The following is a 26,386-nucleotide window of genomic DNA, read 5'->3' as shown; positions in this document are numbered from 1 at the left end:
AAGGGATAGAGAGCAGAAGAGACTCCCAGCCCTAGCCCTTCTCTCTGGCCAGGATAGCTCTGCTTTGATGTGTTTCCATGTGAAACTTCATTGAAGAAAGGATTCCAGTGATTTAAACATTTTTGAAAAGCACGGGCCCTGCCCATTTGCAAGGGGAACTAAGGTGCGCCATTATGGGAACTGTCCTTTGGACAGCAAAGTCCAGTGGTTGCTCTGTTGGGGGCAAGTCTGTGTCTCTGGCAGAAACAGCTAATCGATCTCAGCCCTCACTCCTGCTGGCCCTGGAGGGGGCCTCGGACTCCTACTCAGCCCCGCTCTCCGGGCAACTGGAGCAGCAACCAGTCAGTCACAGCTGGTTGGAATGAGAAATAAAAACTAGTTACCTTCTCTGAGCCAGGGCTCCCAGTGGCCTGGGCTCAGAGTTCAGGGGTCCAGTTAGATGAAGATACGGCACCACCCAGAGTAGCTGTGGGTGGGGAGCTGTACTATTAAGACCAGCTGGCACACAGGGAGCTGTGGCCTCCAGGCCTCTGGGCTCTAGGGTCTCCGTTGGTACACCCAGCCTGTGGGTTGGCAGGTACGGCCAGTGGGGGTGGCGTGTGAACCCACGTGCTTCCCTGCGCTGGTTCAAACCCAGCACTGTCTTCCTACCATGAGCATCCCCACCTGAAGCGCCTTCAGGACTCACTCCCACAGCATCACCTTGGAACTTATCACCCTGCTCTGGCCACTCCTGTCTCTGTGCCCTTGTCAACAGCTGGCCGGAAGAGGGGATGGCTAGCACGGTGCTCTGGGGCTGCTGCTCCCCTGCCGGCCCTCCACTCCAGTGACAGTGAAAGAGGGGACAGCGTTTTCACAACCAGCCCCTTATCGCAACACCAAACACAGCTTCCTTATCTACGTCCTCCCCATCACTGCCATCTCCAGTTAATGTTTGTCTGGTTGCCAAATATTAGATCCAGTTTTCTCATTAGCTTTAGTTTCTTGGCTTCCTCCTGCCTGGGTAACTCTTCCCTTGGTTTCCAAGCTGCCCTGACTCCAGGCCTCGGCCCATCTCCCTCCTGCTCCCTCTCAGCCCTGTGGGGGCTTCTCGCCCTCCCCTTCTCTGTTCAGACTAGCAGCTCCCAGCTCTCCCCTCGTCCTACATTACACAGTCTCTCTGGCAACATCCTCCTCGCCTCTGACTTGCACTCCCGCCAGTACGTTATTGATTCATAGGACTATTTTCTTCTTTCCACACCCCATCCCCAGGGACACGGTACGTTCAGGGTGTTCCCTGGTCTCACATAGATTTTCAGCCAAATTTCCTTAAGTTTCTCACCTCTTTTATTCCTTCAAAGACTTGCTTCCCAAGCAGGGCGGCCAACCATCCCCGTATGCCTGGGACTTGGGGGAGGAGGGTGTCTGAACATGGGACTTTTGGCCCTAAAACTGCAAAGTCCTGGGCTAAGACGGATGAACTGGCCACCCTGCCTAGCAGTTTCCTCGCAGTCCAGCTTTCTGTTCTGGGGCCAAGGAGGTAGCACTGCGGCGCCTGCATCCGTGCATCCTGGCCTGCAAGGTGGAAAGCACAAGGCCCCGACCAGGGGAAGCACAGAAACTTGCACCCCTGGAATGTGTTGCTAACGTTAAGAAACGCCGGGCCAGGATGGCATTGTTTGGGAGCAGCTCATTCATTTGTAACCCTGAAATGTCACCAGAAAACACTTAATCAGTAACCCAATAATGGCTCTATCCCAGTACCACTTTAAAGGTTAATGACCAAAATATTTCTCAGCTGCTATTGGAGTTACGGCGTTAACTCCTTGCTCGGCGCACTTCCGAGCACGAATTGCAGGTGGATGCGGCGGACGAGGTGGCGGCTCCTGTGTGGCTGTTGCGGGATTGGCCTACATAGGAAGCGGAGGGTGGAACACATGTTCCCACTCCTTTAGGGATTCTCAGAGAAGCCACAGCAGTATCGCCACAGCCGTGACTCTGTGGAGAAATAGCGTCAGAATTTAGGCCTCAGGCTAGGCAGCAGAAATGCTCTTACTAATTCAAGAAGCCATCTCCTAGGAAACCGAGGCCCTTGCGAGGGTTCTCACAGGGATTCAGGGCGGTTACATATTGTGTACACAGGCATTTTCCCAAATATCTATTCCTTATGAGACCAAGTTGTGCCCAAAACTTCACTGGCATATAATTTCTCCAGCTTTCTAGGGCCGGAAATCCATCTGCGTGACATTTTCTGCTCCCAGGAACGAGGAATGACGTCTGCGTGTCCCTAAGCCTGGAATGCTCCTTGTTGCTATGTGGAGAGAGGGCCTCTGTTCTCATGAGCCCAACAGGTTGCTGCAAAGCTGGCTCTGCATAAACGCCCATGTGGACATGAGTGTCAGGGATGTCTGAGAAGTAGTGGCCCAAGTCCTCCCTAAGACACCCCCTCTTTGCCCCCTCCCCAATCCTTAAAACCATCAAAGAGCAAATCAGCAACAGAAAAAGAACTCTTCCTCCTCCAATAGTAGCACATTCATCCTAGGAAGCTGATGTATACTAAACCCTTCCTTTGCTTAGATTAAACGCTCAGCAGCATTTAGCTCTTGAGAGCATTTTATAGCTTTGTTCAGACATGCGTGGAATATAAATCACTGTTGAATGATACACCATTGCATCACCAGCAGTCAACAGGCTGGTCACAGGGTCTTACATCAAAGGTGCCATAGGCATTATTTGGGAGGAGGCAAGGGATGGGGGATGTGTTCAGAAAGAGAACACGCTGCAGGGGATGAGGCTCTAAGCTAGGACAAGATCATCCATCATTCTGCAAACTGTGCAAATGCTCTAGGCAGGGACACTGCTAGGAGTGGAACCCAGAAGCCACACCCCCGGGGTGAAGCTTTGCGTCCAGGCCACGAGGTCACGCTGCAGTAGTGCAGCATCCCCGCAGCTAGAAGGATTGGTCCCTTCAAAGAGGCTGGCTTCAGTTCTAAAGAGAACACTTCCTCCCTCCTAGTGTACAACATGGAGTCTTATCCCCCTTTTTTACACATTTACAGGGTGGCCACCAAATCTGGAAACACAGGTATTATGGACCGAATTGTGGCCTTGAAAAATCCATACGCTGAAGCCCTAATCACCCTTCTCTTCTCCAGCACCTCAGATGTGACTATATTTGGAAACTGGGCATTTAAGGGACAATTAAATCAAAACGAGGCTATTAGGGTGGGTCCTAACCCAATCTAACTGGTGTCCTTATAAGAAGAGGAGATTGGGACACACAAAGAGACACTAGGGACATGCACACACAGAGGGACGGCCTTGTCAAGAGGCAGCAAGAGGAAGGCCACCTGCAAGCCAGGGAGAGAGGGTTCAGAGGGAACAACCCTGCTGGCACCTTGAATTTGGACTTCCAGCCTCCAGAACTGAGAGAAAATAAATTTCTGTTGTTTAAGCCACCCAATCTGTGGTGTTTTGTTATAGCATTCCAGGAAAAGTAATGCAACAGGTAAAGACATAATATTAATAATTGCCTCATTAATACTACCTTACGGTACAGGATAAAATAAGAATACCTATGTTTCCAGACTTGATGGCCACCCCATAGTAGGACAGGCCTCTAAACACTGTCATATGAAACAAGAGCTGCTGGGCAACGTGCGCTTCTTCCTCCTCCTATTCTCCAGCACCTATGTATCTGTGCTCACCCCCACTCAGCATCCATCAAACCACTTATTCTTTTATGTATGTTTAGATTTGATCACAAGATCAGTGGCCCTGGTGGCGTCTATACTAAAGCTAGAGCCTTTGCAAACTTGTGAAGACATCAAAAGGGCTGAGCAAACGAAGAGGGCATTGGTGGGGTGTTCAAAGGGGTTTCGTTACAATGAGAATTTACTAAGATCAAAGTGCCATTGTCCAGTCTCCTTGGCTGGACTCTGGCATTCACATCCTCCACTCAGTCTACACAGAGTCCTTCAAGTTAACCAGTACGGTCCAATCCAAGTCGTGAATCTCCCAAGAAGCCTTCCCCAAGTCTGCCTAGTGCGAGATCAGCCACACTTTTTCTGAATCCCTAGAACTTCTATGGCCTGAAACAGGCAACCTGACAATTCCAGAGACCGCTGCCTGCTCTTTGTTTCAGTCTGTGTCCAGCTGCACCGTAACTTTCTCAATAACTGGTGTGGCGGTGGTGTCTCCTTTTGAATTATACACAGCACTGAGCATTAAATCTGTATCACTTGAAGAAATGGGATTTTAGGCTGTGGAGCTTTTTTTTTTTTTTTTGAGACAGAGTCTCGCTTTGTTGCCTGGGCTAGAGTGAGTGCCGTGGCATCAGCTTAGCTCACAGCAACCTCAGACTCTTGGGCTTAAGCGATCCTACTGCCTCAGCCTCCCGGGTAGCTGGGACTACAGGCATGCGCCACCATGCCCGGCTAATTTTTTCTATATATATTTTAGTTGGCCAGATAATTTCTTTCTATTTTTAGTAGAGACGGGGTCTCGCTCTTGCTCAGGCTGGTCTCGAACTCCTGACCTTGAGTGATCCACCCGCCTCGGCCTCCCAGAGTGCTAGGATTACAGGCGTGAGCCACCGCACCCGGCCAGGCTGTGGAGCTTTTAAGTAAAAATATGAACTTTGAAACCCAAAGGGGAGTGAAGCAGACACTATGCCTGATCCTTCCATCCTCCTTTCCTAAAGCATCGTGTGGGTGCTGAGGTGGCTGTGCGGGTGCACGTGTGCGCACGCTCGTGCCCCTACACGTACACACCTATTTTGTGTTTCAATGGGTACCTTGGATTTCAGGAAGCACTTTTATTTTTGCAGAAATTCAGTATCAGAGTAATACCCTCTCTGCAGGGTTACTTTGAAGAGCAGTAATAATGAATGTGAAAAGGCTTAGAGAAGTTAAAATTGCTTTTTACGTGTAAGGTATAATATTAGAAATGGAAAGCTTTAAGTGAGGTTGAAGAAAAATTGTTCTCAAGGACAAGAAAAAAATGTGTTTGCTGTTTTCATGTCCATCATCCGCTCCATTCTCCTCCAACCCCATCCCAGGGTAAATGCTGCCCCAGGGAGAAACTGCTCTCAGCAGAAGCCAGAGGCAGTGCTCACTCAGGACCCTGCATTCTGTGGACTTCGTAGAACCAGCAGCGTGGAACTCGGAGGCAGCTCCAAATACGCTGATGAGATAGACTCTCCTCGGTAATGGAACTTATCTTTGACCTCTGAGAGGTTACAGCCTCCAGTGGGGGTCACATGATGACAGGTGGGTTTGTGAAGGTGCTTGTCAGGTCTGTGACTCAACCAGAATGGGTCGCAGAAATCAGCCCTGAGGACAGTATTGGGAATCACTGTATAACATGGGTTGGGGACCTTTTTAACATATTTTCATTGTCTTACTCTTAATTCATTATTTTTCTTAATTATAAAGTAATAAAAAGTTATTGGGAAAAAAGTCACAATCGATTTAGGAATATAGACATGACTTGAATAGATGCCATCCTTCTTCCTACTTGACACCCTTCCCAACCAAGATATCCACTGCCAACAGCTTGGGATACACTGTCTCAATTTTTTTTCTATTTTGATACATTTTTACAAGTATTTTTTCCTACATAATTATGCTTACTGTTCTGAACCTTGCTTTGACCACTTAATGTGCTTCTGATAACATTCCATGCCTATACATAAAATCTTAACAGCCACAAAGTATATTACATGGTATGTATATACCAAATTTACCATTCCTCCACCGAGGAATGTCTGCGTTGTTTGAGATCTTTCAATATTACAAAGAATCCTGCAATAAATACCCAAGCTGGGGACCTTTTACCTTTTATCTCGTGCTACAGAGATTCTGATCCTGGCTCCTCTGGAATATAGAGGTGGCAATGATGGTTACCCCACACTTATTTATTGACTATGAAAGCTGAATTTTTATTATTTTAAATCTACACAGCATACTCTCCTTTCTTCTTTTGGTTACACCACCACCACTATTCTTTCTCAGGAGGAAGTCATTCTGTGGTCACAAGAATTAATTCAGGCATAGGCTCTTAAGTCAAGCCTCAGTTTCTGTCTCTTCTGTATTTCTTGGGGCTGTTGTAAGCTTTTATATATATGCAACTATATGCCTATGAAAATTATATATACATACTTATGTATATGTGTTTTAATATGTATGTACAGCAAATAAATTATATAATTCACATAACAATCCCAAGTCAAATAACTTGCCGAGGGTCTCAAAGCATGTGACAAAGCAAATATTTGATCTTGCTGTTAAGCTTCAAATTATTTCACTGCAGAAACATCTGAGAACTCTCCATTCCACTTGCTTCCATTGTTGCCATTAAAAATACAGTCCCCTAGGGGAAGCGATCACTGGCCCACTCCACTTTGCCCACCTGCCCCTGACCTTGGATATTTCATGTTCCATGGAATGAAAAATTGTGAAGATCTGCTATGAGCTTTCTGTATAGGATGGGAAAGAGAGTTCTGGAAAGGAAATGAACTAAGAGTACAACATCACATATTTTTCAAGGCGAATCTTTGTAGCTTCTGATCCATCTGGGCCTTGGTTCAGAGCTGAGTTAGTGGGATCCAACTGGCTTCTTAACTAAACTGAGAGTGGCACCTACAGCTGTGCAGTAAGGAACATTCCCAAGCTGTGATTAGTGAGCTTCCAAGAGTGAAGCCACTTGGAGCATGCCATCTTTCTGCCCCTGCTTCTCTTTTCTCGCCAGCTCTTTCTGGTGGATGACAATGGTCCATGGAGCAAACTTGGAGAACCTCTAGGGCACAGGGCAATATTGCCCTGGGCTTCTTGCTGGGGAACAATGCTTGAAATAATATAAAACCTCCTGCAGACCTTTCCTGGCACTGTAGCTTCCTGGTTGCTCTAGTCATTCACCTTCTAGGTGCCATGCAAGACTTTTGCAGAGAAAGCCACATTACCCTCCAGGGTTGGAATGAGGCCCAGAGCATGCAGATCTAGCATTGCATTTGAATTTCTGTCTTAGTAGTCATAAGCTGTCCCAGCCCAGGGGCACACCAAGACAGCCTGTACCAGCTTCCTGGTAGAGGAGCTACAACATATGGGGATGGTTTAGTGGAAAGAGTACTCCACCAAGGATAAGAAAACCTGAGTTCTGGTCCCATCTCTGTCCATGAAGTGGACAAATCATTTCATCTTTCTGTATCATGGTCCCCTTAACCATAAAATACAGGTGTAGGACTGGATCTCTAAGGTCCTTTCTTTCCATCTAAGTGATCCTATGACCCTAGGTATTGGGGTAAGAAGGTGTCATTCTCTCTGAGTTGCTTTACAACTGGCTGTCACTTATTTTGTCAAACATGAGCCACCTGGGGAGAGGATACTGTTTCTCACCTCCTGACATGCACAGAAGGGCTGGTGGATGAGATCATTAGATGTCATTACTCGACATCAATGTGCATATGAGGCTCAGCTCTAAATTGCCTTGATTTCAAACATGGAAGGATTGGGACCCAGCTGTTTAAGTGTCTGGAAGAAATTGGCTCCTGAATGAAATCTCTCTGGCTTCTGCCCTATCTGATCCAAGCCAATGCCATGTTAATTAGTAGAGGGAGAAGCTTGGGGTGGTAGCCAGAAGATCCGGCGAGCCTGCCACCTGGTTTGGCTTATGTTTCCATATGCCTGGCACATTTGTCACCTTGGCCTTGATCTTTCTTTGAGATGAAAACTTAAACCCAAGTGATTTTTGTATGCTGTCACTGAACACATACATAGCTTTATATGGATAAAACATTTGTATGTAATGTTTATACCTATCATATAGGTATTCTAGGTGCTTTATAAATGTTAGCTCTTCTAATCCTTGAGGAAACCTTCTGAGGTTTAGATGAGGAAAATGAGGCACAGAGAAGCTAAGTAATTTGGCTGAGGTCACATAGCTAGTAAGTTCTGAAGCCAGGATTCAAACCCATGCCTTAACCACTTTTTATGTTGTCTCTCATTACAGCTATTTCGTGTGCACACGTGTTGCCGCTCTAGGTGGACTGAAATCAATATATGCAGAAAAGCTCTCTCTTCCCCAGAAGGGCCCTACACACAGTGGTGCTTAAATGGGATCCATCCACTAGCTGGGGAGAGCGGGGGAAGAGGTTCTATCGTTATCAAATGTGGCCCCACAAAGGTTCTGGTGCCCTTTAGACTCATGGCCCAGCTCATAAAATCTTGCTACTCACTGCTTCACAGAACTAGGGAAACCTGTCACAACCTGCACATAACTTCACCCATTCTTTGTGTCAGGTACAAGGGTGACTGCCCCTGGAGGGACAGGAGTTTCCCTTGAGGAGTAGGATGGAGAGGTCCAGAAAGGAAACCAATCACGATCAGAGCATTAACTCTCTTTCAGTGGGAATCCCTGCAGCTTCTCAACAGGCCAAAAACCAAATCCAGCGGACAGAGTGAGCTGGCAGTCAGAGGGGGACACACAGGAGCTCAGTGTGGACCTCAGCCTGTCACAGATGTCCTCTCTCCCTTCAGCCCCTCCCCCAACCCTCGCCTGCAAGTGGGTTGTCTACCTGGCAGTCCTCTTAGCTCCACTGTCCTCTTGGGGATTTGAGGAACGATAATTATTCATTCCTTTCCCCCAACCCCTTCTGAATCCAAACTCTAATGAGGAAAGAACCACAGAAAGGAGGTAGATGGAAGAAACACACAGCTTCATTACTGACGAGGCTAGTGTGGCAACTGTGGCTTGTCCCACTGTCCCATGGCCACAGTCAGGCTCACCAGTGCTTTCCTGTAGGTTTACATGTTAGAAGGATTTGCCTAAGGGAATGCTGTAGAGCAGATACACTCACCAGAGGTGGTGACTCACACTGGGGGGAAAAAGAAAGAGAGATAAATAGGCCCCCAGACTGGCCTTCTGAAGCCAGCCTGTGTCTTGGTCCTTGAGCCTGGGAATACTGACCACACGGAGGAGTGAGCGCGGGGTGGGAGCCTAGAGGGTGCCGGGTGCACAGGCGTGGCCTCCTCTCCCAATGGTGCCATCGGAGAAGGCAAGTAGGGCCTTAACAGATGGAGTCTGTATCCACCTGAAGAGAGGAGGGAAGTGTCCCACTTTATGAAGCAGGGCCTGGGGGAGGTAAGGAGAGAATGACCATCCAGCTTCTTTGGCCACATTAACTCAGGGGCCATGAAGAGCTGGGACGCAGGGGCTTTCCAGAAATGTGATTTAGATGGAACTTGTCTGGAAATGTTAAGAGCTGAGCCGGAGGGGGTCATTAAATTAATTAATTATTATTTCAAATAAATTGTACCTGCGGGTGGGGTAGAAACTTCGAGAAGAGATTCCTAGGTTTTGTTAGGGTGGCAGCGGGAAGGGCACAGCTCTTGGCATTCCTTCCGACCCAGGCCAAAGTTGGGGGTGTCAAATATCATACTAAATTTACATTTTAACTTTAGGTAAAGCTGCTGAAGCATTTTTAAAGATAAAATGGATTTTTTGCTTTATTCACAACAGAGTTTAGTTACACAGGGATATGTAAAAACGGAAATGTATTAATGGCATGTGAAATCCTAAACTAGAATGAATAAATAAAGACTTGGCATACTGCTTCCGAAAAGTTGCCAACTCTAGGTCTGGGAGTAGTTTCATTTGATAGATGGACATTAAAAGCCCTTTGAGGGGTAGCGATAGGAACAGGGCAAGTTTGCTTGATTCTTCCTCCAGACTCAATCAGTAGCTGCTCCTGACTCCCCAGCACAGGGAGGCTTCCTTTGTCTGTATGCCATAGTCCCCCTGTTATGGCACTAGTCACCTGCCACTCTGCTCATCTGGAGCACCTGTGTGCCTCCACCCCTTGCCTAGGTGGCCCTCAAGGACAGGGGCCACACGTGTTTTTATTTGTGTGTCCTGGGTACTAGCACAGTGCCCAGCACACAGTAGGCACCCAATCAACGGTTATTGAGTTGAACATAGTTTGTAAAGCAGATAACTAAGAAGTGCAATAGATTTGTCTCCAAATACCTGAAAGACTGTTGGAGAAGGAAGGTACTGACTTTAATTTATATCACTTTAGCAGAAAGGATCCAAGTCCAGTAAGTCGAAGTTACCAACAACCTTAAAATAAAGAAGAACAAAAAACCAACTGGAGAATCCAACAAGGAAGGGGCCCTCTGAAACCATGGAGGTTTTGACCCAGAGGGGAGATAGGAAGTGACGAGATATCTGCTATCTAAGACGCTCACAATGAGGTGTGTGCCATCACAGTGGTACAAAGTCATGTCTGAGTTCAGAGGAGTCTGGTTTTAGTTAAGCTGATTCAAAAAGGTTTCTGGAAGATGCTGACTATAAGCTGAGCCTGGAGAAAAGCTTTGGGATTCTACGGCAGGGGAGGGTGGCCTGTGTGAGTGGGGCACAGGGCCTGTGGCTGAAGGCACACAAGCCAAGGCTGTGGCTGACGTTAAACTGCAGGCTGGAGACATTGGCTTTTATTCCATAAACAGCAGGAAGTCACGGAATATTTTTCATCAGGGAAATGACATGGTAACAAGTGTATCTTAGTATCCTGTAAAGGAGGAATTTAGTGGAAAGCAGGGAAATGAACATTTATGGAGTGCCTATTCTCTGCTAGATGCTTTTTCTATATATTAACTCATTTCATCGCACAACAACCCTACAGGGTAGACACACTATCTCAATTTTACAGATGAGAAAATACAGGCTCAGAAGTTGGCAACTAAGTGGTAGGACAGAGATTTCCACCAAGGGCTAAATGACTCCCAAACTACTGCAATAGTGATAAGAGCCCAGATGGCACTCAGGGAATGGAAACGAATGAATGGCCTGCAAACTATATTGCAAAGGAAATATTGGCAGAGGTTGACAACTGATGGAAAGGTAAGGGTGAAAACAGAAAAGTGAAAAATTACTCAGGTGACAGACTGATCTTTGAGGAAGTGAAGAAAACAAGGTCACTTCATTGGGTGAAGGGAAAAGGTAGGAGCTGACATCTATTGGGTGTCTACAGTCAGCCAGGTGCTTAGCATGTATTCAATAAACATAAAGCACACACACAACATACGTAGAGAAAGGACGAGTCCAGTTCAAGGAATGTTTGAGGTTCCAGAAGGGTGGGGATGTCTAGTGAACAATTGAAAACATGAGGCTGCACAGATTCATCTATGCAGAGATAATTATCACTGTGAGGGCAGGTGTTGTTGATAAGGGGACATGTTTACAGGGAAAAAGAAAAGAGAGTTGAAAGCCCACATTTACAGGTAGAACAAAAGACAAAAAGAAAAGGCACAGAGAAAAGGAAGAATCGTGAGTGTGTTGTTGTGGAAGACAAGAGATGAGAGTTTCAGGAGAGATGGAGACATGCACCGAAGGGAGGTCAGGAAGACGAGGTTCAAGGACAGGTGACACGTGGAACAGGCAAGAGCATATCTCCAAGAACGCAGCTTCCGAGACATGGCGGCGAGAGAGACCAGACTCCCGCAGGTGCGCTGGGTTGGGGGAGCTCTGGAAGTAATAAGTAAGGATTATTCTTTTGCCTCGTGAGCCATAAGCTTTGCCTTTTGTCTCAAATATATAAAATGTTCATATGTTCAGCTGAAGAGACTCATCTTCCTATTTCTCTAAGAACTATTCCACGAACAGAACCAGCCGCCTCCTTTCTGCCCCCCCCCCCACCCCAAGTACACCACCCTCATCTGCCATGATGAGATGTCTGTGTGGGGTCGTCTCTTGCCCTATCAGGTCATGAGCTGTTTGAGGATCATAAATATGTCAAGAAGTTAATTATGATTTAGGAGATAGTACTGCATGATAATTAAAATCCCAGGCTTTACAGTCAAATAGATTTGAGTTTGAATCCTGGCTCTGGGAGCTATGTGACCTTGGCCAAGGTATTTAAACTCTCTAAGCAAGTGCTCGGAACTGCAAAGAAGGTAGGAGTCGGTGCTTAACAGAGCACACATTAATAAAAATGTTCTAAGTGCTCATTATGTGCCGGGCATGGTTTTAAGCATTTCATACATTGACTCATTTAATTCTCACAACAACCCTACAAGGCAGGTACGATGGGACAGGTGGTGGAAGGGAGGGCTATAAAGGAGAAATGGGCCTAAGGTTACAGATCTTTGACCTTCACTACTTCTGGACTGTTGTTAGGCTGTTGTTAATTAGCACTTTGGTGGTAGAAGTGACTCCCTTTTTGCCATCTTTACCCACTTTTCCTCCTGTCCCACCCCAAACAAGCATCTGCTACTCCTTGCTGGTGGGAGCAGAGGAAGGCCCCTCTGGCTCACAGACGTGAATGCATGCGTGTGATGAGCCTGTGTCTGCCACTGCTCAAGTCCTCAGGCCTGTGTCCTTATCCTGGGTGGCCTCCCTGGTACCCTTTTTTCTTTCTCCCACACTTCCCAGGAACACAGAAGAAAGAGTAGGGGTCTGACGACCTTAGATGAAGACTCCACCATTTACTGAATTGCACGACTGCAAGCTTGTTTCAGGGCTCTCTGGGTCTGGTCCACTATCTACAAAATCAAGGTGGTGATGCCGACCTTAAAGGGCTGCTGGGAAGATGGAAGGACAGCATGTGGGAACAGTGTCTCCTACTGACCCGCTGCAGTGCTCTGCTCATCCTCTGCCCCTTCCTCCTGCCTCCCAAGGGCATTTGAAGGTCAGCTGAGACTTCACCCTCCTTCCAAAGCTCTCTGAACTGTAAAATGTTACCCAAGTCATAAATGACCCTCTTTCCACGTCTTTCAGGTGACCAGCACCTTCCTTCCCCAAGAATGGTGGATGGGTGGATTGATGATTACCTCTTTTCTGCTGAAGACACAGAATTCTTTTGTTTTTAATATCTGCATTTAGAGGTGTCAGTCATGAAAAGGAAAACAGCTAATTTATCACACTAATTGATCTAGGTGTCTGATTCCTCTCTCAGATTGTGAGCAACTCCAAGGCAGGGATGGGTTTTATTTTATCCTGTCTTCCACAGCACCCAGGACTTAGTAGGTCCTTAATAACCGGTTGTCCATTTAATAAGCAGTAAGCATTGGGCAGGTTCGAATGATTCACTGAAGTGGGTATGGGCTTGCTTCTTTCACAGCCACCTACTGGGCATCCTTGACCTTTTCATGGCATCTATAGATAGGGTGAGTATATTTCCAAACCCCAAGTCAAGACACAAGGGATGAGACATGCTCTGATCACAGGAAAGTGTGTTGAATCAGGAGGACTCCAGAACGTTAGGGAGGTACAGTAGCTTTGCACAGGCCCTCATTCTCCAATTACTTTAGACCTGGTGATAAAATATAAGCCATTACCCACCTGTCCCAGTAGCCCGGGTTCTGTTAGAACGAACGTGTGTGCCCACTAGAGCAGAATTCCTATACAGCTCAGGAGCCATGTCTGCAAACCCTCTCCAGTGGAATGCTTTGAGACCTCCCTGGGTCCCTTCAAGGCCCCTGTACAGTGTGGATGGCTGAATAGTTCAGGCTTGCCAGGCTTCATCTCCTCCATTCACAGTGACATGCAGAGATGCTGCCCTGGACAAGGGTGTGTCTGGCTGCACACGGCAGGGTTGTCAAACCCCTGCCTGGCTCTCTGACTGGGGCCAGTTCTCAGGTCTCTGGTACTCAGAGGGAGCTGGTGGCCTAACTCCTGCTTGCACATTCTAACCTGCTCGCTGACGATGTGCTCTCCGCCTGTCCCAGGGGGCCCTAGGTCTGGTCCGGTTTGCTCTGGGGCCTGGTGCCCCAGTCAGTCCCATCCTGGGACCTGTAGTATGTCTCAGTCGTTCAAAAAGTGGGGTGACAAGGAGCCTTGGAAAGGTGGAAGCCCCTCTCTCTGCTTCCTGTTTTTGTCCACTCCTCACTTGTCATTGATCCCTCTACTCTCAACACACCCATGGCCCCACCCCCAGGGGACAGGAGGGAGACAATTCCTCCCCACTCATACCTACCTGCCAGTACCTCTTACTTGTTCCCTGGGAGCAGCTTTTAAGCCTAATAGGAGGGGTCTCTTTATTTACTTCAGAAACCAGAATTGTTCTTTGATTTGTGACTTGTTTCCAGGGCCAAAAGCTTGCCTGACAAGTTCCCTTTCTCTGAAGCTTACAAACCTCTATGAGAACATCCTAGAGGAGCCACAGGGAGGGCGGCTTTTGAAGCTGCTTTAGGAATTACCTCAGTTTCCATGGCAATCAAGCACTGTGGAGTCACCACCACATTCGGGTCTTTCTGTTTTCCACTGAAAGGTGTTGGAGAAACCTGTTCCTTCTCACTGATCACTCCAGCGGTGGAGATGGTGTTTGGCCACCCCATTCTCTCTTGCTCCTCCTGCCTGCCCTCCCCACCCCACCCTGCTTGTTGACCGTCCGCCGTGTGGTAGCAAGGGACCCCAGCTTGGTGCAGTAGTATGGTTATTACTGCACCGGGGAAGATGGGGGCAATGCTGAGAGGAGGAGACCCAGGGTGTCAGGGTCCCAGTCTGAGTCTGGACTGTGCTCTCTCAATAATCTGGACATGTCTGGCACGTCTGTGTTGGTGGAGGCAGGACAGCCAAGAGGGCACCAGGCTGTGGAGAAATGACTCATCCTAAGTGAGAACCTAAATCGTCCACCCCACCGTCAGCTGGACACTGAGACCCCAAACCAGGCCTCACTGTCTAGAGGAATAGGACTTTGTTATCCCACTGTCTCCCTTGCCCTTCTGGAACAGCCCTGCCCAAGTAAATGCCTTGACTGTTCATTACAAGAACTTCCCAAAAGATCCTTCAACTCTTCCATCAAAAGCATCAACCAACAGCATGCGGTTGGGTTGATGCCCCAAGATTCTTTGAATCCTTTGCCCTCAAATCTTCACTTTGCTGTTTCTACCAATCCTGGACATGATCATTATTCTTACCCAATCTTAATCAAATACCTGCCATGAAATCACAGCCTTCAACCAGACTTCCAATTCTCAATAAATTCTGATCTTCCCTCTTCCCTCTGAGACTCGGCCAAGGTTTGCAAGGTAGTATTCTCCATTATCACAATGAGCAATAGACTCAGCTTTGTCTTATTAACAGGTTGTGTTTCCAATGTCTGGGGAGAGTTGTGTTTCCAATATCGGGGGAGACAGCTTTTGTCATAGGAGATGGGCACACATGTTTTGTGTGATTATTAGTCATCAAAGGCCAGGGGTGGTCTTAAGCCTAGCAGTCTTGGCCTGAGTCAGGGAGAAGGGCTCTCCAGGCAGAACAGAGAATAGATCTGATTTTTCAAGATCTCTGGGAGCCCCCACGGCCAAAGGCCGCAGTGTTCTGGGATCAGAGCATTTGACTGTGAGACAGTCTAATGGCAGAGCTGGTTTCTTGGGCATGCAGTTGCCTGTGCAGTTGCCTGCTTGCCTTAATGCTTTGTAGTCATTTGAAGCGCTTAAAAATTTTAGAAATTCTTGATAATGTTCAAACAAGGTGTCCTGGGTTTTCATTTTGCACTGGGCCCCATAAATTATGTAGCTGGTCCTGGTTGGAGGGGCAGGATGCTCCCCAGGTGGGCAGCACTGGAACACCTCAGGGGGTTCATGGCAGCCCCTGGGCCCCGACTTGGCTTCTTCAGTTATGGACGCAGTGCTCCCACTCACTGGAACTGGGAGTGGCAGGTGGAAGAAGCTCCGGTTGTAGGCACTCCAGCAGGTAGCCAGAGACACTGGTAAAAGTCACACAGTATCACGTGGCTGCCCGAGGAGGACTCCGGGGCAATCTGTGAAACATACAGAGGGCAGGGCAGCAGGGGTACTGACGTCCCCTCAGTCCCCCAACCTCTGACTGCACCTCCTGGCCCCTTCGTGATCTGCCCCTGGTGGCGTCACCTCCATCTCACCCTGCTGCTGTCACAGTCAGTCCTCCCCTCGCTCTACTTCCTCGGACCCCACAAGCTCACTCCCCTCCCAGGCCCCTTGCACCGGCTACTCTTTTTCCCGGGCATGATCCTGCCCAAGTCTTCCTACAGCTTCCCACCCCCTTCATTCAAGCCTGTTCAGGCGTCACCACCGCTGAGCGGTGGTGACATGTCCTCTCCAACAACCATAGCCCATCTCTGTCTCCGTTCACCTTTATTTTTCTCCATAGTTCTTGTTATCTAACATCATATCATATATTTTTGATACTTGCTTTTTGTCTGTCTCTGCAACTAGAATGTAGCTCATGAGGACTTTGTCCTGTTCCCCACCATATCCCAAGTGCTCAGCAGTGACTGGCACATTCTAGGCAATCAGTATTTACTGAATAAATGAATGAGTAAAAGAATGAATGAATGAGCAGGGAGTGACTAGTCAGAGAGATATCATCTGTCTTAAGATTGCATCTTTCTCCTCCCCACGGCATGTGGTGTGTTTGTGGCATCAGTAGTGACGGTGTGAGGCGGCTCAGGGCAGACTGTCACACAGAGAAGACGGTTATTAAAAAAAGAAGTATCTCAGTAGCTAAAATAAAAATATCTAAAAATGTATTGATAACAACGCCAGGCATTGCTGTAAGCCCTTCACATGTGTTAACTACAATTCTCACAGCTCTCCTGGAAGGGGCTACTATAATATTACTGGCCTCTTTCATAGATGAGAAGATCGAAGCAAGGCATGAGAGGTGGGCAACTTTCCAAGGTCACGTGGCTAGTCCAAGGCTCTTTTGGTCCTGGACTAGTTCTCCATAACAAACCATAATTCCCTCTATATTAATTGCATGATTCTACTTCCTGAGCAAGGACTCCAATCCCTGGCTCAGTGGCAGGGAATGGAAGGCGGCTCAAGTGCCAGTGTAGACAAGGGTTGGCACCTCCCAAAGAAGCCTTCACCAACCACCCTCCCTTTTGCCTCCTTTCAGAGCCTGCTCTGTCTTAGCACTTCCATGTGGAAATTCAATGACAAAGCATCTCCTGGTCTGGTGAATATGTGGCACCGTGGCTTTGTTGAACATTTGGCAGTGGGTTATGGGGCATTCTGACGTGGCCTTCGCTCACCAGATTTGGGTTTACAGGGCCAAGGCTGTGTACTGTTCTCTTCTGAAGTCCACATCCATAACAGGGGCTGGTCCCACTGCATGGCAAAGGTGTAACTCCAATTTCATCAAAGGTTTGTTCCCACTTCAATGTGGAATAAAGCCCTCCCGCTGCCTGGGCTGCTGGAGCCATTGGCTCGGCCACTTGTTCTACACTAGGTAAGCCTGGATGTTATTTTCTAATCTTCCTGACATGGTGTCTCCTGCCCCAAATGTCTTTTACTGACACAATTTACCCTTCCAGGACTTGGTTTGACTTTAATTAGCAAAATGCTAATAAATATTCAAATATGCACCTTCCAAGGTACAAGATATATTCCAGGGTATGAAATAGTTTGTGAATCTCTGCTCAGATCTTGAAAGAAAGATTATAGGACAAAGCCAGGAGAAGAGTTGTGATGCTCTTGTGAAATCTCACATAAAACTATAAACGCAGATTAGCAGAGTAGTGGGTGGGTTTTATACCAGAGGTGCCCTTGAGTGGTCATGATAGATTATGGACACTGCACTGCCTACTATAAGGGACTTCACTTAGGCTATATGTATGATAACAACAACTACCACTTATGGAGGGTTTAGGATAAGCTTTGCATTGTGGTAAGTAATTGGATTATTGAATTTATTCTCTCTCCTCAGAACGTCTCACTTACGTGCTCCTTTGCTCCGTGTCTCCCCTCTCTGATCCATGAGCCATGAAACTGTGTCCTGCGGTCATGGAGATGGAGGCACAGTGCCCCCTGCACCCACAGAAACTCGGTCCTAGCCGCATTTCGAAGTAGGCCTGGAGCTTGGCATAACAGCGGGGAGAGGCTGGAAAGGAAAGGCTGATAGGGAAACCTGGATGCTGTTCTACTTTATAGGATCCCTAAAATCACTTTACTGCCTAAAAGAAACAGTTCCCCAGGCAAGACTCCACTGCCTTGGACTTTTCCTTTTGGGCTTATAGTTTTCAGAATTGCTAGGCCTCTATCAAGGTCTTCGTCTATGAGAAGAGGGGCGTTACGCTGAGTGTCTGGGAGTTTGTTGCACAGCTGAGCTGCTCTCCGGTGAGCTTGGTGGAGCGGGTACAGATGCCAGACACTTGGCATCATTGGCTTGCAAATCACTGCAATCACTCAAACATAATAGCTTGAGCTTCTTTAGGGCATTCTCTTTGTTCCCCCTGACTGGCTGGGAAGGTATAAAAGGTCACGCTGATCACAGGTGGTAGAAAAAGGAACTTTAATGATTTCCTTTTCTCATTACCACCCGTGCCCTCGGCTCTGGCCACGATCTCCTCCACATGCCCCTTTGCGCTTTGAGAAAGGAGGGGAAGGAAAGAGGGAGCACAGTGAGGGACACGAGGGAATGGAGAGAGATTCTGGGAACACCAGCACCTGCTTAGAAGCCCAGAACGGGAGTCATGCTGGTGTGGGAAGAAGCGTGTGGCAGGGATCTTCAGTGTGAGGTGCTGCAGACAGAGGCAAGTGGGCTGCAAGAACGCAGCCTAGGTCCTCGGCCAGGCTCCGACTCCAGTCTGCCACCCACTAGCTGGGTCACCTAGGACAACCTGACATAAGTACTCTTACCTGGTAGAACTGGCTGGTCTCTAAAGCCCCTTCTATTGTAGTAGTCTCTGGGTCCAAGTTAAAGACGGAGAGCTCTTTATGAATTCATGTGTAATTCATACTCTACCTCCAAAAGGAATTTGAGACATTTTCTAAAAGAAATAGATAGACCCTAAGACTGTTGGAATAAAGATGAAAAAAAGATTAAGAATGCCATGGAAGAAAGATGATTACAACAGAAACAGAAGATAAGATAGGGTACTTTCTTCAACAACTGTGATCTCTTGAAACAAAAACAAAATACTCTCTGCTTGTTGCACGTAATTCACTTTTCTAATGCATTTGTTCTGTAAACATTTATTAAGAATGCAGGTACTATTACCAGCCTGGAGATACCTAGGAGAAGGTGCACCAGACAATTTTCTGGAGCTCATGGAGCTTATGTCTAAGTTCAGGGAGAGAGACAATGAACAAATACAGAATGTTAAAAACATTTCAGATACCTAGTTCCCACATCTTGGTCTCTAATACCTTTCTCCAATAAAAGGAAGCAGGGCTCCTTAGAGAAATGGCTGATTCTAGGATCGGGGCAGGGAATATGAGATGAGCCTGGAGTAAGTACCTTCTAGTATCCTAAACTAAGTGCTCAAACAGGCACACAAATAAAAAACAACCCCAAACAAAACCCACCTTGATGGGGGTATGCCAAAGGGGCACAGGAGCCACCTGAAAGAGCTCCCAATGGCCAAAGCTGGAACAATTAAAGCAATAAAATACAGTAATGTTGGATTATAACCCAAAGTATAAAATAAATGTGCATGAGTCCACACCGATATAAACAAATGACTGAATAAATTAATAAATGGGAAGAAGAGACAAATCTCCCATGTAGAAGAGTTCCAAATAACTTTTCTTTCTTTCTTCTTTTCTTATTTTTTTTTTTTTTTTTTTTTTAGAGACAGGGCCTTACTGTATCACCCAGGCTAGAATGCAATGATGAGATCACAGCTCACTGTAACCTCAAACTCCTGGGCTCAAGGGATCTTCCTGCCTCAGCCCCCTAAGTAGCTGGGACTGCAGGTGCATGCCACCATGCCCAGATAATTTTTTAATTTTTTTGTAAAGACAGGGTCTCACTATGTTACCAAGGCTGGTCTCAAACTCCTGGCCTCAAGTGATCCTCCCACCTCAGCCTCCCAAAGTGCTGGGATTACAGGCATGAGCCGCTGCACCCAGCCCAAATACTTTATGTCCATGCTCCATCCTAAAGGAATGTCTCCATCCTAGTAGTCCATCTTAACTCCCCGCTCCACAAGCACAGGCTGAACGTAGTGACTTCCTTCCGGTATAGAAACTGGGAGAAAAAGAATAATTTTCCAGTGGAGAAACATGACAAACACTACTTTTGCTGGGTGATCAGGGCAACATCAATAACCATAAATCATGTTGAAATGATGTGATGAAAATGGCACTTTACCTCTGTGACCTTCCTCCCCCAAATCCCTCACACCCAGTCCAATCATGAGAGAAACATCAGACAAGTTCCAACAGAGGGGCAGCCCTCTTTCCCACTGCCAAGGTCGTCACAAACAAAGAAAGTCTGAGAAAGTGCTATCGCCAAGAGAAGCCTAAGGAGACACGAGAACTAAATGCAGTGTGGTGTTCTGGATGGGACCCTAGAACAGAAAGGACAACAGATAAAGGGGAATCCGAGTGAACTATGGACATTAGTTAATAATAATGTGTCAATATTTATTCATTAATTGTAATAAATGTACCATATTAATGCACTATGTTAATAATAGGGGGAAGTATGTGCAGGGACACGGGGTAATATGGGAACTCTCTTTACTATCTGCTGCTCAATTTTTTGATAAATCTAAAATCATTCCAGAAAAAAGTCTATTCAAAAATAAAACGTTGTTTTATGATACTGCAAAAGGAAAAAAAATGAAACAAAAAATAGCATTCGATTGTGTATATGAAAAAGGAAAAAAAAGAAGGTCTAGAGGTCAGAGATAGAAGAAATCAGAAACTCTCTCTCTTGCTGGCCTTGAACAAGGAAGCTTCCAGGAGTTCTACAGCTGCAAGAGAATGAATCCTGCCAACAACATTAGGATCTTGGAAGAGAACCGCAACCCTCAGATGAGATCCTCAGCCCCAGCTGACACTCTGATCACAGTTTTGTGAGACCCTCAACAGAGAACCCAGTTAAACAGCCTGGAATTCTGACCCATGGAATCTGTGACATAATAAATGCTTGTTGTTTGAAGATGCTAATAAATCAACCAAAACCAAAGCACAATAGCAAACATTTCAGAACGTAGTGAGTATGTGGCAGAAAATGAAAATAATTAAAATGTAGAAAATATCTGGATGGCTTCTTTACATTGGTGGCCAAGGAAGCCCGCTCCGTGGGGCTGGAATCTGAGCCTGATGGGGGAGACATCCCTGAGGCATTGCGGGGAAACACTACCTATGGGCAAAGGGACTGGCCCACTCCAGGGCCTTGAGGTACAACTTCCTGTGGTCCCAGAGAGAAAGGCAGCCAGCATGGTGGGAGCGACTGGCGTGTAGGGGAAGGAGCAGGAAAGGGGGTGAGAGAGGCAGCGTGGGCCAGATGACACAGGGCTTCTAAGATTTTAAGTTCAGCTGGAAGCCACTGTGCCACTGGACAGCAGATGAGTGACATATCTGATTTATAGATTTTAAAAAGTTATGCTAACAGTTCTGAGAAGGACAACACCAGAGTGGCCAGAGCGGAGCAGAGTGTCTAGAGAGGTGGCTGCGGCGTTAGCCTGGACAGAAGATTACGGGCCTTGGAACTGAATGGGGCAGAGGTGACAGGTGTCTTCCAGGAGTGTGGGAGGATGTGTGAGAGGGGTCTCGATGGGACGGGGCATGGGACGGATGTTTACACGCATCTTGGGGATCTGCATCCACGATGTGGCGCTGAGGTACACCAGCGAGGGAGTCATACGTGTGCGTAGCAGTCCCGTGCTCCTTGGCCATGCAGACTTTCCTCCCAGCATCCCGTTCCCGAGCTTCTGAATATCACTGATGACTCATCAAGACAGTTGCTGGCACCCAGACGGCGTTGTGCCAGTCTGGGAGGGAGTCTCCCCAGAGGCCCTGCCGAAGGGGGAACTTGATCCCCACCCCTCAACCCCCGCCACCCCCGGCATCCTGGCCCAGCAAAGCTGCCCTACTTAGTCCTACTTAATGAATCATCTCCTCTGCACGAAGCATTGATTAAACAGTTTATCGCTAGTTATTTCAGAGTGTACCCTCACTCTAACCCGGAAATAGTTAGATCTGGAGCAGAGCAGTGCCCAGTGCAGGGCATCTTACTTCATATGGGAACAGAGAAGAGGTTGTGAATAGAATTATTCCTTTTCATTTGGGCCCCCTGAAGTCACCTGCAATTCCATCTCTGGACTCTTGCCTCCAAATTTACCTTTTTTATTCTTGCTGCCCCTCCTGTTCCGCCTACTCCCCACACCCTTACCTGGCCAGCTCTGGATGCTGCTGCTGGCCCTGCTTGCTTTGCTCACCTGCAGCCCAATCCAGCCCTTGGGCATCTGTCTGTGCTCAGCTATAGGTGCCCGCAACCACAGCCTGGGCGAAAGCTAAGGCCGTGGGGCACTTTGTCCCACGCTGTGGGAGTGACCGACTGTGCTGCTGTGTCCATGAGGTGACTGTCACAGGCAGCTGATTCTCTAAATTCTTCAACAGGTCAACCCCTGGAGATTAACTCCTGGAGGACAGGGGCTGTTCGGGCGGTGCTGACATGCTATCAAGGCATCATTTCCAGGTGAGCGCCCCAGGCTCTCAGGGGCGGAGAAGTGCAGCTTCTGCTCCTGAGTGTGCTCCCTCCCTACTTCCTCAAGGTCAGCAGGTGGCAGCTGCCCTGGGCTCTGGACTCCCGTGGCTATGTCCAGCCCAGCTGGAAAGGACTCCAACCTGAAAAGGCAGGGAGTGCCCTCCCAATCCTTAGAGCGCCATCTTCTGAAAAAGACCACCATCCAAGAGATCAGCGCCTAGTGGCTTTGTTCTCCAGCCCCTCCTGTTGGTGCCCGGCCTTGTGGTACCCACAAGGTATGTGGACACCACTTCCCTCCCCAGCCTCTTTCGGGAGGACTTAGCTTTACTGAGGGACACAGGTGACAAAGTGCCAGGATGGATGAGAAGGCTACATGATCTGTGGATGAGATGGGTTTGCTCCAACTTGGACAGTGCCCCAGCCGGTGAGAAACAGCTCTTAGAACAGCAGCTTCCCCAAAGATCTCCTTGATGCTCACACTTTATCATAAAGTAAGGTTTTGCCATTTAGGAAAGTACACTGCATGGCCTAGAGAAGCAGATTTATCTGGGCCTCTCAGTAACCAGGGCTTGGGTGGGCCTTCCTAGTAATAACTGAAGCCCCTTTACACGCTGTCCTATCCCTGTCTCTTGCTGCATAAGGTTTGAAGAAACAGTCCTAAAAGACCAGGGTAAAAAAAAATAATAATAATCAGGAGTGGTCTTGGCCAACCAGTTCATCCTTAGTATCGTAAAATATTAGAGCTGGAAGGAACTTTAAAGTTCATCTTTGCCACTAGTAACCAACTCTGGTTGCACATTAAGATCACCCCCAGAAGCTGTGCTTGGATTACTCTGGGGTGGGACCCTAGCATCAGTATATTGTTTTGTTTTAGTTTTCTTTTGCTATCTTTTTTTTTTTTTTTTAAATATAGATTTAGGGAGTACAAGTGGTTTTTTGTTACACGGCTGAATTGCATAGCAAAGTCTAGGCTGTTAATATACCCACCACCTGAATAGTGTACATTATACCCAATAGGTAATTTTTCATCCCGTAGCCCCCTCCCCAGTCCCCATTCCATGTGTCCAACGTCCATTAAGTCACTCTGTATGACCAAGTGTACCCACTGCTTAGCTCCCACTTGTGAGAACATAGCGTCAGTCGTTCTAAAAGCTCTCCCGGTGATTCGACTGTGCAGTGGCGGAGAACCCCTCCCTGGGCAAAGGGCACACAAGCTCTCCACTCGCGCACCCTGAAGAGAGGAGCTCAGCTTCTTCATCAAGCCCAGGGGCTTTCAGACGGCCTTCCCCAGAGCCCTGGGCTTCCCGGAGGTGGCTCAGCCGTTAGGGGGCAGAGCTCCGGGCACACTCCTGCCCCATTATCTGCCCCTATGGCCCCTGCAAGGGTGCCTACCAGGGTGCCAGGTGAGCCGGAAGTACCCCAATGACCCCACGGCCATCACAGCTGTGGGCCAGCTGCTGTCACTCAGTTCTGGCCCTTTATTGTCCGACCACTGGCATGTGGTATGGCCGGAAACGATAGACCAGCCAATCACATTCTCTTTCTCTTTCTCTGGACGCTGACTTAAGCTGCCCAGGAGGAAGTTGTCAAGGGGTTGAAAGGTCCCAGAGACTTAGCACCTGAGCAGGATCTGGGCCTCCTGCCTGGCCTGAAGAGAGGACAGAACAGAAAGAGGAGGCAGGAGTCTTAAATGCCAGGAAAGAGGTGGAGATGAAAGGGAATCAGCCCCCAGGGCTCGCTGGATTCCTGCTCTGCCCCAGGCCTGTTTGCTCAGCTTTTCTTGGATTCCCGGGAGACGTCTTCAGAGCCTTAGGAAAGCCTTGTTTTGCTGGAGCCTGCCTTTGTATAGCCAAAACAGTCTTAGAGAGAATACCCACTACAAACAGAACCGCTCCACTTTCATCTTTTCACATTTTGGGGGTCCATGTGAGATCTGGATTGCAAAGGGGAAACAAGAGGAGTTCCTCTGCTAAAGTATGATGTGGAAACCATCAGGCCAGTCTGATTCCTTGTCTCCCTGAGGGGAGCACTGAGGCACAGAGAAGGCAGGCGCGGCTGGCGCTGTCGTCTCAGTCTCTGCAGGAGACCAGAAGGAAGGGTGTGGGAACTGCTAGAAAGAGCCACCCCATCCCCCACCTTCCCCCAGCCTCTGCCATAATTGCAGGTGTGGGACTCACTTAGGAAGCAGCTCTGGAGTGGGACATCCTGACCCTCAGATGGCAGAGGGTTTGGTAGCCCTGGGTGACAGCTCCTTGGAAAGCCCTGCTTGTCTTTGGCATAGAACAGTTGTGCTTCAAGGAAATAAGGGTAAACCTTCAGGCCCCAAGCCGAATCCTAGTCATCTCTCCTCTTTCCCCCAACCCATAGCTCACTAGCCCAGAGATCTCTCCGCACTCCTAGGGCGACGACCCCCTCCTTTCCCCGGCTTGACCTCTAGACGAAGAGCCAGGATGGCCCACTCCTCCAGGCCCACTGCCTCTGCTCAGAAGCCAGAGCCTAGTGGTTTACAAAAGGGACTTGAGTTGAGCATCTGCACAGGGGGCTAAAGTCTAACTGGCATTTGTTTCCGTATGTAGGACTCACCTTTCTTTCTTTCCATAAATATTTCTAATTCCCTCTGTCCAAGCCTAATTCACCTTCAATCAAGCCCCACATAATGCAGCCATCTACCTTCCTCTGAGGAGCAGACTGTGATGGACATAACCCAACGGTCAACTTCCGCTTCAGACTGAGACTCAAACCAGGAGACCAAAAAGCACGTTTCAGCTCTTAGGGGAAAAGAAGAGGCACAAGAGGCACGTCCCATGGACTGGAATGTATTCCCACACAGCTCCGCAGTTCTCCTGACGCACAGCAGAGACTGCAGGATTGGTCCCACGGCCATGGCAGTGCAGTAATAGAGTGAGATGGATACGAGAGAGCGTCTAGTCCTGTCCCACCCTGCCTTATTTGCAAAGGGAGCAGCTTTAGCTCGCCTAAGCCAGGGGTGAAGATAGGCTTTGGGAAGGGAAACTGCCCAGAGAGCACCTGCTTCCCACAGCAAAGCCAGGGCTACGTGTGTGAAATGCATAAGTGCTTCTCCAGGCCTGACGTCTCCTTCTGCCTAACCACAAGCCTCACACGTCTCTCTCTCACAACAGACAGTCAGATCCCCTGGAGGGTGAGGACCATGTCTTATTTCCTTTGCATCCCCAACAGCTGGTGCAGTGGTGAGTAGCTAAGAACTTAGCTACTGAGAATGTTTGTGAATCAACAGATGAGTTGGACGAGAAGAGCCCAGTCTAGTTGTGGTCCCCTGTGCCATGTTCTCTTAGCCATTCTCCCCGAACTCAAGTGCCCAGGACCTTTCCCACCCCCACCCCCACCCAGCCCACAGCCTTACCTCCCATGAGGAAGAGCAGCCCTGCCACATACTGCATAAGGCCCCGGTCCCAGCAGCAGCCCAGCACACCGATGATCCAGCCGAAGAGGATGATGGCCACCGCCATGCCCATGAAGCCGGCCGTCATTCTGCGCAGGTCTGTGGGAAGTAGGAGAGCAAGTCATTGTCAGAGCCTGGGACTCAGGCCAGGGTGAGCCAGCCCTGGGGTGGGACGAGAGGGCGGCACACTGCAGGGGCAGGAAGGCAACCCACCCTTTTCAGACAGGATCGAATAATCAAGCGTGCTTTGCAGAAGAGAGAGCCCCATGGTGACTCAGTCCTCATGTGTAAAAACATGCCACGAAAGTTTGTTTGTTAAGCACAGGGAGAGATCATTACACTGTAGTGGCAATTTCTCCCTCTCCTCCTCTGTGGCAGGAACAGTGCTATCCTTCCATGCATCTAGCTCAACCTTCTGAGACAGACGCTGTCTTTATTCAGACCTGCAAAATGCAGCAACTTGCCAAAGGGCATACGGCTAGTAAGTGGGAGAACTGGGACTCGAATTCTGACCTGTATGATCCCAACCACAGCATCATGCAGAATCTCTGAGGGGCTGAGAACCGGAGA

At 48.2% G+C, this 26,386-nt stretch overlaps 1 protein-coding gene across 1 annotated transcript in view; it reads right to left on the bottom strand.

Annotated features, from left to right (window-relative positions):
* The window catches only part of TMEM178B (transmembrane protein 178B), a 342,115-nt gene that overhangs the window by 5,850 nt on the left and 309,879 nt on the right, over nucleotides 1-26,386 (bottom strand). Inside the window, exon 3 of the mRNA XM_069462481.1 lies at nucleotides 25,778-25,915. Within this exon, the coding sequence (XP_069318582.1) occupies nucleotides 25,778-25,915 (138 nt within the window). The remainder of the gene's footprint in view (nucleotides 1-25,777; nucleotides 25,916-26,386) is intronic.

The sequence above is a fragment of the Eulemur rufifrons genome, chromosome 29 (genome assembly GCF_041146395.1).
Source record: "Eulemur rufifrons isolate Redbay chromosome 29, OSU_ERuf_1, whole genome shotgun sequence".
Lineage (NCBI taxonomy): Eukaryota > Metazoa > Chordata > Mammalia > Primates > Lemuridae > Eulemur > Eulemur rufifrons.
Note: the sequence above shows the minus strand (reverse complement) of the source record. Positions and strands in the feature narration are given on the sequence as shown.